The sequence below is a fragment of the Ursus maritimus genome, unplaced genomic scaffold (assembly GCF_017311325.1).
Source record: "Ursus maritimus isolate PB19 unplaced genomic scaffold, ASM1731132v1 scaffold_7, whole genome shotgun sequence".
NCBI lineage: Eukaryota > Metazoa > Chordata > Mammalia > Carnivora > Ursidae > Ursus > Ursus maritimus.
Genome location: NW_024426885.1, coordinates 31,055,351 through 31,068,330, shown reverse-complemented (window position 1 = coordinate 31,068,330; position 12,980 = coordinate 31,055,351). Strand labels below are relative to the sequence as shown.

General features: G+C 41.6%; 1 protein-coding gene across 1 annotated transcript in view; it reads right to left on the bottom strand.

Annotated features, from left to right (window-relative positions):
- The window catches only part of TLL2 (tolloid like 2), a 119,290-nt gene that overhangs the window by 52,010 nt on the left and 54,300 nt on the right, over positions 1–12,980 (bottom strand). The window contains exon 4 of the mRNA XM_040624553.1: positions 1,086–1,241. Coding sequence (XP_040480487.1) covers positions 1,086–1,241 — 156 coding nt within the window. The remainder of the gene's footprint in view (positions 1–1,085; positions 1,242–12,980) is intronic.

Below are 12,980 nucleotides of genomic sequence, written 5' to 3'. Positions count from 1 at the left end.
AGACAAAAAACAGGCATAACAAAAATAAAAGTCAAAGCATTTCAGGTAATGGGAAGTACTGTAAGACTAGAAGAAAGTGGGGTGCTGAGAGCAAGTGGCCAGTGGGGATATCGGGGGTATCAGGGAGGCAAAGAAGACCTTTCTGGGGACATGTCATCTGATCTGAGATGGCAGTGATAAGAAGAAGCCATGAGAAGGTCTGGGCAAAGAATGTTCTAGGCAGACAGAGGGCTGGTGCAGGTGTGTTAAGGTAGGAATGAGCTGGGCATGTTCCAGAAGGGAAAGGTGCCTGTGAGGCCAGCACACAGGGACTGGGGAGAAGAGAGCAGGAGCAGGGTAGGAGACTGGGTGGGACAGGGGGCAAGGGCTGCCTGGAGGAGGGCCTCAGAGGCCATGGTCAGGAGTTTCAGTTTCACTAGCAGTGATGGGAAGCTACTGGCTGACATACATATTTTAAAGATAATAATACCAGTAGCACATAATTACTGATTACTATGGGCCAGGCACTATTCAAGTGCTTTATCTAAATTAACTCATTTAATTCTCAAAACAACCGTATGGACTAGAAAATATAATCATCCCCACTTACACAAGAGGGACTGAGGCCTGGCAAGGTTAAGTCACTTGCCCCAGGGTGTACTGCTGGCAAGCACCACAGCCAGGACTGGCCACCTCTAACGGCCCACTCTGCTTACCTTGGTATTGCTGCAGGGGTGGGGACCGGGGCAGGGTGTGCACCCACGCAGAAGACAGGTCAGCCACCCTGTGTGGTTGCTCACAGCTGCCTTCTGCCTGGAGGGCTTTGCTCACCTACCCATTGTGCAAACCGTGTCTCTATTCCAAGACCAGGATCATATGTCGCCCCCTGCATGAAGGCTTGCGGACTAGGTGACCACCTTTGAGGACACAGCCCCAGCAGAGACCGCAGTTTTGCCAGGCTTAGTGCACCAGCCCTGAGGGCATCATGGAGCATTAGCAGGTAGGACTGCCGTGCCCCAGCATCTGCCCCACCCCGGGGAGGACACTGTCAACCTAGGGAGACAAAGCCCCCAGCCCTAGAGGAGGCCTCCTCTGGGATTACTGACCAGTGAAGTTCCCTCCGATGACGTAGGGGATGACTCCTCCAGGCCATATTCTCTCTGTCCTCGAGGTTGTGGCTCTTCGGACACGGGGAGAAAAGGTCTCAGATCTGGCATCCGAGGTCCTGGGGCTGAGCAAAAGCATAGCGTTCTCCTCGCCATCTGCAAGAGAGACACGCTGCCATTTACTCTGCTTTAATTCCTTCTGTATGTTCTGGTTAAGACTATATTATCCATGAATCCACAAAGAAGGGGTTAAGAACATGTATTCTAACAGGGGTATTTGGTCTGCTCAGGGTTTTGAACCCCTGGGTGTTAGGAAGGGTGCCAGGGCTATGATGGAAGCAGGCTGGCTTGTTGGAAGCCTTGAACAAGGCCCTGTGGGGCTCAACTGCAGCCCGAGATCCCCAGAATCAACCAGGCCCCAACAAGGCATCCTTTGGGATGGAGCTGAGTCAGGGATGTGCTCTCTTCTCGGTGCTGGGAACCTCTGAGGGAACCTACTGAGCCAATCCCCTGCCCTCACATCAATGTTCCAAATGTTGAAAATAATTTGGCCAGTCTGACAAAGTGAACCAGTCTGTGATGCTGGCAAAACAAACTCGTTGCAAGATAAACCCTGGAAAAAGCAGAGCCTCATAAAACCCCCAGCTCTTCCCAGTCTGTCAGCACAGCTGGACCTTTAAGGGAGGGATGTGGAAAAGAAGTGGAGGCCCTGTTAAGGTTCTGTGTTCAAGGTGTGGCCCCGGAAATAGTGGAGATAGACAGGTGGGGCAGAATCGCTCGAACCTATGGCACACTCATAACCGAATCCATGTTCATTTCAGTCATCGTTCAGACGTCAGTTTTTGTTTTCAGTCTCCTTGCTTAGATTCCCTCATTATTCTCACTTGGAGGATTTTCGCTTCAGTTTCTATATCTTTTCCCTAAAAATCAGCTTTTGATTTTGTAGATCCCTTTCACTTTTTATTATTCATTAATTTAATTTATTTTATTACTTCCATTTCACTTATTTTATTACTTCCATTTCACTTATTTTATTCTGATATTTCCTTTCTATCTTCTTTTCTTTTTTAAAAACTGGAGATATAACTCACACACCATAACAGACATTCTTTTACAGTATGCAATTTGGTGGTTTTTAGTCTATTCACAAAGTTGTGCAACCATCACCACTATAGAACTCCCCAACATTTTCATCACCCCCAAAAGAAACCTATTAGCAGCCACTCCCCATTTCTAGCCCCTGCCCCAGTCCTTGGGCACCAGTAATCCACTTTCTGTTTCTATGGATTTGCCTAGACAAGGCATTTCATATGCAATATATGGCATTTTGTGTCTGGTTTCTTTTACTTAGCATGTTTTCAAGTTTTGTCTGGGTCGTAGCATTTATCAGCAGTACTTCATCACATTTTATGGCCAGATAATATTCCATTGCATGGATCTACCACATTTGTTTATCCATTTCTCAGCTGATGGACATCTGGGTTGTTTCTACTTTTCGGCTATCACGAATAATACTGTTATGAACATTAACGTACACATTTTTGTGTGCACATATGTTTTCAGTTCTCTTGGGTATATGCCACAGACTGGAATTGTTGGGTCATGTAGTAACTTTATATTTAAACTTTTGAAGAACTAGCAGACTGCTTTCCAAAGCAGCTGCACCATTTTACATTCCCATCAGCAATGTGTCAGGGTTCTAGTGTCTCCAAATACTTGTCAACACTTGTTACTGTCAAGCTTGTTAGTTCTAGCCATCCTAATGGGTGTGAACTGGCATCTCGTTGTGGTTCTGATTTGCATTTCCCGAATGACTAATGATGCCAAACATCCCTTCATGTTCTTATTAGTCATTTGCATATCTTCTTTGGAGAAATGTGTATTCAAATCCTTTGTCTATTTCTTCATTGGGCTGTCTTTTTACTGCTATAATTATTCTTTGTCTATTCTGGATACCAGACCCTTATCAGACATATGATTTATAAATATTTTCTCTTATTCTGTAGGTTGTTGTTTCATTTTTACAATAGTATCCTTTGAAGCATAAAAGTTTTACATTTATCCATTTTTTCTTTTGTTTCTTATGCTTTTGTGCCATATTTTAGAAATTACAGCCTAATCCAACTTCACAAAGATTTATAATTATGTTTATATCTACGCTTTATCTATTTATATCTACAGCTCTATAGTTTTGGTGCTTATATTTAAGTCTTTAATCATTTTGAGTTAATTTTTGCATATGGTGTTGAGGTAGGGGTCTAGTTTTATTCTTTTGCTTGTGGATATCTAGTTTTTCCAGCACCATTTGTTGAAAAGATTAGTTTTTCCCCTATAGAACTGTCTTGGCACTCCTGTAACAAATCAGTTAGCCATTCTCTTCTGGCTTCTTGAGCTGAATGTTAGGCACATAATTTTCGATTTTTCTTATATTCTATGATTAACATTTTAAGGCTAAAATTTTCCTGAGTTCCTTGTGATCTGCATTTCATCATTTGACATGTACATTGCAATGTTAGACACTGATATATTCTGTTAGCTCCATTTAGACTTTCTTCTTTGATCTTTAAGTTACTTAGAAGTGTGATTTTTAATTTCTAAATATTTATTTCTCTGTGGGTGTTACTGATTTCTAACATTGCTTTGTGTTCCAAGAACCCATTCTCCAAGGTGGGGGTCAGCAAACTTTTTCTGTAAAAGGACAATAGTAAATATTTTAAATTTTGTGGTTAATATATTCTCTGTTGCAACCAACCAGCTCCGCCACTGTAGTGCGAGAGCAGCCATAGACAATATGTAAATGAATGGGTATGGCTGTGCTCCAATAACAGTTTATTTGCAAAAACAGATGGCAGGCTGGATTTGGCCTCCTGGCTGTAGATGACTAGCCCATGCTCCAAGGTATCAATTCTTTGGTATTTTGAATCTTCCTTTGCAGCCCAGTATGTGATTGGTTTTTATAAATGTTCCATATGTCCTTGGGATAATGTGCATCCATTTCCATAATTGATGGTTAAAGGGTGCTACATATGTTATTCACATATTCTTTCTGCAACTATTTTGGCTCCTTGGTGTATCAGTTACTGAGAAAAATGCTTTAAACAACCCTGACAACTAAGATCGTGGATTGTCACTTTCTCCTTTATTCTTAATTTCTGCTTTGCATCGTTCAAAGCTATGTTGTTTAAGTAATACAAGTAAAGGACTGTTAAATGCTCCCAGTGAATTATTTCTTTCATCATTAATGACCCTCTTTATCTGTAATAATGTTCATCCATGATCAAGATTAATTTGGCTGATATTAATATTACTATATCAGTTTTATTCTGATTAGTGTTTGCGTCATAGAGCTTTTTTCCCACTCATTTTCGATCTTTTTGTGTAATTATATTTTTTTAAATGAGTCATTCAACAGGCATTATTCTGTGAGTAAATTACAATTCCCACAACTATAAAGGAAGTTTTCAATGGTCACATTGTTGAGGTTCACATTTTTTTTATTGTATATAGAATAGTTTTTGTAAATTGAGATACTTGTAGATTCACATGCAGTTGTAAGAAATAACAGATTTTGTGTACCCTGTACTCCATTTCTCCCAATAGTAACATTTTATGAGACTATAGTGCAGTATCACAGCTGGGATATGGACATTAATGTATTCCACTGATTTCGTTCAGATTTCCCCAGCATCATGTATACTTTGTGTGTGTGTGTGTGTGTGTGTGTGTGTGTGTGTGTGTGTAGTTGTATGGAATTTTATCACATGTTTAGGTTTGTGTATCCACCACCACATTCAAGATACTGAACAGTGGCATTACCATAAGAATCCTTCATGTTGGCATTTTATAATCATATCCACATCTCTGCCCCTCTCTTCTCACCCATCCCTAAACTCTCAGCCACTAATCTGTTCTCCATTTAGAAAATTTTTCATTTGAAGATTATATAAATGGAATTTTATATTATATCACCTTTGGGAATTGGCTTTTCTTACTCAGCACAATTCCTTAGAGATCCATCTGAGTTGTTTTATGTATCAATAGTTTCCTTTTATTGCTGAGTAGTATTCCATGGTATGTGTGTAGCACCTTTTGTTTAACTATTCACCTAGGAAAAGATATCTGGGTTGTTTCCTGTTATTACAAATAAAGCTGCTATACACATTCATATAGGAGTGTTTGTGTAGAGATAAGCTTTTATTTCTCTGAGATAAATACCCAAGAGTGGAACTGCTGGGTTCTACTGCTGAGTTGATTTCTGGGTTCTGTATTTTGTTCCATTGATCTATGTGTTTATCCCTCTGCTAATATGACATTGTCTTGATTATTGTAGTTATATAGTAAGCGTTAGTATCTGGGAGAGTGATTACTCCCATTTTAGACCTCTTTTCCGCAATTGTTTTAGTTAGGTTTCCATATAAATTTTATGGTTGTCCATATAGATTTTAGAACAAGGTTGTTCTATGCCTACAAAGAAAAAACATGCTGGGATTTTGATAGGAATTACATTAAACCTATAGATCGATTTGGAGATTACTGGTATCTTTAACATATTCAGTCTTCCAATCCCTGGACATAGTATGTCTCTCCATTTATGTAGTTATTTCTTGATTTCTTTCATCAGCCTTGTGCAATTTTAGTATACAAATATTGTACATGTTTTTTAAAGTGTATAGGCATTTCCTTTTCTTTGAGTGCTTACAAATTGTATCCATTTGGGGGTTTTGGCCTTGTATCTGCCATGCTTAATTCACTTACTAGTTCTAGCATTTGCTTTTTTTGTTTTGTTTTGTTTTGTTTTAGATTCCTTGGGATCTTATACATAGACAAGTCATTTGGAAATAGAAACAGTTTTATTTTTTCCTTTCCAATTTTCATGCCTTTAATTTCTTTTTCTTGCCTCATTGCAGTGTCTATAACTTCCAGAACTATGTTGAATAAGAGAATGAGAGCAGATATCCTTGCCTTGTTCCTGGTTTTAGGAGAAGTATTCAGTCTTTCACTATTAAGTAAGATGTAAGCTGCAGGGTTTTGTTTTGTTTTGTTTGTTTTAAAAAAATTTTTTTAAAAGATTTCATTTATTTGAGAGAGACAGAGCAAGTTAAGAGAGAGCACAAGTAGGGTGAAGGGCAGAGGGAGAAGCAGACTCCCTGCTCATCAGGGAGTCTGAAGTGGGACTCGATTCTGGGACTCCAGGATCATGACCTGAGCCAAAGGTAGACACTTAACCGACTGAGCCACCTAGGAGCCTGGCTGTAGGTTTTTGGCAGATGCTCATTATCAAGTTAAGATAATTTCTCTCTATTCCTGACTTGTTGTGTTTTTATTATAAATGTTAGATTTTGTTAAATGCTTTTTATCCATCAGTTGATATGATCATGGGATTTTTCTTTTTTACCTTGTCAATATGGTAAGGATACATTGATTGATTTTCAAATGTTGAACCAGCCTTGCATACCTGGAATAAATTCCACTTGATTATGGTGTATAATTACTTTTTATACATTGCTTGTTTTGATTTGCTAATAGTTTGTTGAGGATTTTTGCATATAATTGTAATTAGATTTTAGGTATATCTGTTATAAACATCAAATAGCTACATTTTTTTTCTTGTTGTTCAATCTGAGAATCTCTCTTTTAACAGGTGAATTATACTTACTTTATAACTGACATTCCTGGGCTTGTTTCCTTCTTTGTGTGCGTATGCGCATTATTTGCCATTTTTTTCTTTGCTTTTTTTTTCTTTTTGACTGCTTTCTGTAGGATTAAGATATTTTCCATGTTTACTTTTTATTTCCATTACCTCCTTTCTATCCTTTAGTATTGATTTTAATTTTTAACATTCATACTGGACTTAACAAAGTACAAAGAATTCACAAACTACAAGATGGATCTGAAGAAATCAGAATCTCCATTCTCATTCTGGGAATACAAGGATCTTAAAGTATTTTAATTTATAAACAGAACTTTTGATTTTTCATGTTATTGTTTACTTGCTTTTAAGACCCCAAATAAGTTACTATTCTCAATGATTTGTTTGCAGTACAGATTAATATTATATTCATATTTACCATTTCCTTGCTTATTGCTCCTTCTTGCATCCCAAATCTCCCTCCTGGAAATGCATCTTTTAATATTCTTTGATGATGATAAACAAACTCTCTCAGTTTATTTTACCCTCAATCTATTTCATCCTCACTCAGTTTATTTTATCCACATTCTGAAAACTAAGTTTAGCTGGGAATGTACAGAATTCTAAGTGGACAGATATTTTCCCTCAGCACTTCAAAGATAGTATTCCAGTGTCCTTTGCTCTTCATTGTTACCAACAGGAGGTATCCTTATAGTTTAATGGTCACTCCTTCACCTGTTATCTGTCTTATCTTTCGTTCTGTTTTCCTTTTGTTCTTTGTCTTTGGTGTTTCTCAGCATCATTGTAATTGTCTAGATATGATTTATATGAATTCTCTGCTTGGGACTCAGTACAATTCTTCCTTCAACTGTGGCAAATCCTAATTCCTCATCTGTTTGACCACTGCCTCATCTTTCCCAGTCTCTCTATGAAAGTTCTCTCATCTTCAAGAATTTCTATTGATTATGCACTTAACAGTCTCACTTCATCCATTTTGTCCCTTTACCTTCTTCCATATTTTCTTTATCTCTCAGTGGTGAAATCTGTGTGGTTTCCTCAGATCAATTTTCTACTTCACTAATTCTCTCTTCAGTTGTGTTCAATATACTATTTATCCAATTCCAGTTTCAACAATATACTCACCATTTCTAAAAGCCCTATCTAGTGGCTTCTAAATCGGCCTGTTCTTTTTCCTCCTTACTATAGTTCTGAACTCCTCCATTGGTTCTTTTGTTATACATACTTATTTAATCTCCTTCAGATGGTTTTATTATTCCTATACCTTTGGGTATTAATTCTCCAATTTATTGTCTCTGCTGAGTCTCCTCCATGGATTAACTCTTTGTGTTTCTAATGTTGTTATTCAAAGTTCATTTTTAGGGGAGAGCATCTTTCTAAAGGAGCCCCATATGCCATCAATTATGAGTATGACCCTATATTTTGTTTCTTGGGGGGGGAGCTTTTGGGATTCTAGAGTCCTAGATCAATTTTTATGTTAATGTCTAAGTTTAGGGTTTCCATATTTAGGAAATGTAATTTGAGAACTTATACCTACATGGGTAACAGGCTTTCAGATTCAGTTTCTCATAGATGATATATTTTTTACCCACACTTAGAGCCTAAGAAAGATAGCAAGATTTCTTGCCACTCTTCTTCGCCACGGGGCAGAGTTTTTCTACTCTCTCTCTCTCTTTTAATGAGTATGAAGCCCTTTGAGGGTGTTCATTTTATGCAAGATCTCAGCATTCACTTCTTGCTTCACATGGGACCAAGGCCATATCTCCCGTATTTATAGGCATGAAGACACCAGACCCCGTCCTCCAAATCTTAACCCAGTTTGAATGCCCTCTGCATCTTCTTGCCACCATGTGAAGCTTAATTCTATGGATTTGTGTTCCCTATTCTCTTCTGATCATGGAAATTTCCCTTTCTATCCTTTGTTCTTAACTCTGTATCTTTCATTTGGGATTATGGGAAGATTATATATTATTTTCAGCGGTTCTGTATTTGTAAAGGGGTTCCTACTAATTCAGTTGGTCATATGAACAAGAAGGCTGTCATGTAATACAGTTTTTAAACATGAAAATAATCGTTTTACTGGTAGAATTTCTAGATCAGAAGTCATACACTTGCAACTCTTGGGATAAAGCCAACCCACAGATGTGCTTTGCTTGGCCTGGACACTTTTGGCCCACACTGTGTTTTTTTTGTTGGTGTTGTTATTGTTATTTCAATATTGCTTTAGAAGCCAACTTCTAAAAATCAAGGCATTTCACATCAGAATCCAGATTTTCTAGTTTTTCTTTAAAGACAGAAAGATGTGGCAACATCGGGCCCATTTCCATCATTTACAACCCACTCGAGTTCAGTAGTATCTCTCGCCATAGGCATGGTACATGTTGTCCTGGTTGTCCTGGTTGTCAGAATCTCTCCCCCACTTCCCATCGGCCTATCTAGCCCATCTCCCCCACTGACATTACCTGCTGGGTCTCTGCAGATATTTTAACTGGCTAACCCAACCCTAGACTACAAATTGCATCCAACTGCATTCAAATGTGAGTTGCCCCCATGGGTGGAGAAGCCCCATGGGGGGCAGCAACTGTAACTGGCCTGCTCACCACTTTAGTCACACCCAGCACAGTGGCTGGTTGGTGGTAAGTATTCACCACTTTTGTAGTCTGAATGAATTAATTAAAGAATGGATGAGTTATTCTAAAAATAAACAGCCCAACAGTCCAAACAATTCTGTGGCGGAAACTCCTCCAAAATGTTGGCAGCCCTAACGCCCTTAACGTTTAAACCCTGAGAATCATCGCATCTTAAGTAATCACAGGCAGCGATGTAGCAAGTGGAAGTTTATTATTCATTTCCCATAAGGTTTTCAACAAGTCTCTTAATTTTCTTCTGCCGCCAACTCTCCTTTGGAGAATGGGCAGAAATAGTTCCCTATTCGAGGGACCAACACTGAGACAGCCCGTGTTTCTCAGACAAGCTGTGTTGTGTATACATGTGGGCTGATGTGGTCAGGGCCGGGCTGCAGCCGAGTCAGCGTGGGAAAATCTGAAGTGCACCTGGAGAGAGACTGGGGTGTAATTTCCAGAGATGGGTTATTGAATGACAGCTTCCCCCTCGGTCCAGTGAGAAATTTAATTTGCCGAGGACTCAACACAGGAAGCATTTGCCGATTAAAAATATGTCTAAACAGATGTTCTGCTTAGCCTGGAAGAAGGATCTTAATGCAACTGTCATTATTGGATTTTCTTGGATTACTACTATCTGGAATCAGAGTCCACATAGAAGGATGTAATTATTTATTATGGCCAAGAGTCCTACATTTGAAGAGGAGCTCAGGGGCATCTGAAAGGATTTAGCACACTGGGGGTTGGGTGGGCTGGGGGATAAAGTCCATTTAAATTCTCTGGCTCTGGGAGCGGACCCTGTCCTCTGTGGAAAAGCAGAGCGGCCACAGCTATTCAAGGTTCCATCTCCAGCTGAAGGCCCAGGCGTGTCATAAACAGAACCAGGCCTACCCCAGCCTTCTCAAGTGAGGCACTGGGAATTTTCTATGATTTGATTGGTCAGCCCCACGCTGGAAGCAAACATCCTGAGAGGCCAGCCATCTGCAAAGCCCCCACCCCAGGGTGGTGGGCAACATCACACCTTGCCTGCGAACCTTGAAAGACTCAAGAGTAGCCCCTCGGTGAAAGCAGAGACTGGATTATTCTGCATGATGGTTTTCAAACCTCGCTGCCCATGGAAATCAACTGGGGAGCTTTTTAAAAGTTCTGGTGTCCACCCCCTGCCCTGAGATTGCAACTCAATCAAACTAGAGTGGAGTCCAGGCATGTGAGTTTTTAAAGCTCCCAGGTAGTTTCAAAGCACAGGGACGTTTGAGAACCACTGATAGTGCCCAAAGGTTAAAAGCAGGGGGTTTAGGGTGGGAGACTTAGGCTCAAGATAAATGCTGCCATGTGCTACTTGTGTGGCCTTGGATAAGCCACTCTTCTTGCCGTCTGAATCTTCTTTCCTGCTGCATGCTGGTGTTGTGGGCATTGAACAAGGTAATGAATGTCAAACGCCCTGCCGTGGTAAGGGCTCGATGCAAGCTTCAGTAATCGCTAGCAAGGTCTGCATTTGGGGACTGGCTAGAAAGAATGCCTAAAGTTAGGTTCAGTGGTTACACCCAGATACACTGACATTAGTGACATTCAGGGGTTCAGGTGCTGAGCAGTGATTTGTACCCAAGTTTGTGGTCTCTGGTGCAAACAAGATTCCATTGTGATTTCCTGCAGCACAAACCCTTAGGAACTGTTACTGGGAATGAAAGGTCCATTCTCTTCTATGAATATGGTTCTGGAAATCTGGCTCCATCGAAACAGTCACAGCTTCATTGTAGGAGCAGCTACACACTCCATTTCATTAATCCTATTAGCAATCCTGAAATGCATGCTGAGCGCTCATCTCCAGGGGAGGGAGACTCCTCGGACCCAACGGTCTGCCAGGGGGATGCTGAGTGAGCGATTCTCTGAGCCCCCCAGCCCTCCCCAAAGCTGGGAGCACAAATCCCTGCCGTCAGGGCTGAGGGGAGCCACATAATGCCAGGAAATAAACCTGCTGCTGAAGTCAGGGGGCTGGGGTTGGGGGGTGGCTTCCCTCAGATCTTTTATCCTGCCTGGGCGGTCTCTTTTTCTGGGGGTGTTGGGAGGGGGTCAAGTTGTGATGAAAGGGGAATCTGAGATTGACGCAACTTGTCTTACCTTTAATTCAAACAAAAACAGGAGGCACCCACGCTGGTGTCTGACATGGCCCCGGAGAGATGAATTGGATCGAGGCAAGACTGGGGGGACAGGCTAGGACAGCCTGCCCGCAGCTCCCCTCTGAGGGTGCCAAGGGTCTCCGTCCTCATCAGGCTTGCCCGGGACGCTTAAAGCCCTGCCCGTCTGCTGAGGCAGTATGGAGCGGAGAAACTGGCCTAGCCTTGACATTATCCTCTTCCAAAACACCAGGGGCACTGGACAGTCTGCAGACTGGATTTAGCCCACTGTAGGGGTGTGAGGCATGGTGGCTGGGGGAGTGCTTTCACCGTCCTCCTTAAAAAGCCCAAGAAGATCTCTTGTTGCTGTGTGGGTACCATGCACAAGCCAACCTACCAGAGGGAGAATGTTAATGAGCTGCAGCAGCCATACTCTTTCTGGTCTCCCCTAATTGTGTTCCTGTGCAGCTGTTGAACAGCTGCGGAGTCCCAGTCCAGAGGTGGATGATGACTTCCAATGCTGGATAATATTATTCTTGGAGGTGGAGGTAGAGAGGAAAAAGTGGAGGAACTATATTCACTGAGCACCTCTTAAATTCCAGACACCTGGCTGTGCACTTTGCATCAGTATTATTCCTAAATCCTCCAAACCTCATGTGAACACTTATCTGAGGTCCCAGCTACTAAGTGACTAAGCTAAGGTGTAAACCCAAGCGTGCCTGATGGTCCAAATTTATCCGGTTGGGTCATTTTACACCAACAAACTAATAAATACTAAGAATCCTGACAATGTCTATTGCTGGTGGGCAGGTAAGAGGCAATGAGGGAAGGCTGGAGCTGGTCTCTAAATATGGCCACAGCTCTCATCTCCGTGAGCTCAGGCCACTTTTCACATTAAGGGGTGGAATCTATTTTCTTCCTCTGGAAGCCTGTTTTGACGGAAAGAATGCAGCGGAAGTAGCACTCTGGGTACTCTGAGTTCAAGCCTTACGGGGACTGGTGGCTTCTGCTTCTTCCCTCTGGGAAGCCAGCCACCATACTGTAAAAAATCGCAGGTTAGACAGCTAAATGAAAATCCACGTGGCCAGAAGAGCCACGTGGAGGCATATGTGACCACCCAGGCCAGGCCAGCCCAGCTGCTGGATGAGTGCAGGCGAGTGAGTGACCCAGCCGATGTCAGCCAAAGAAACGCCCCACGGAGCCCGGTCAACCCACAGAATCATGAAAGATAACAAATTACTGTTTGAAGTCAACAAGTTTGGGAGCACTTTTAGGCAGCAATAAGTCACTTAGGAAGGAAAAATCAGGTGTGGCATCTACAACACTGGGGTGTTGGCAAACCCCTCTGGTTTCAATCTCACACCCTCTGCTCCATTGCTGGCATGTAGGGCTGGTCGTTTGTGGCCAAAATGAAGTGCCACTGAGATCACAAGATGTCTGGGGAGTCTAAGAAAGCACAAGTCAAACTACTTTGAAAAAGCAAAGCAGGAAACCACAGATTTTAAAGGAAGCC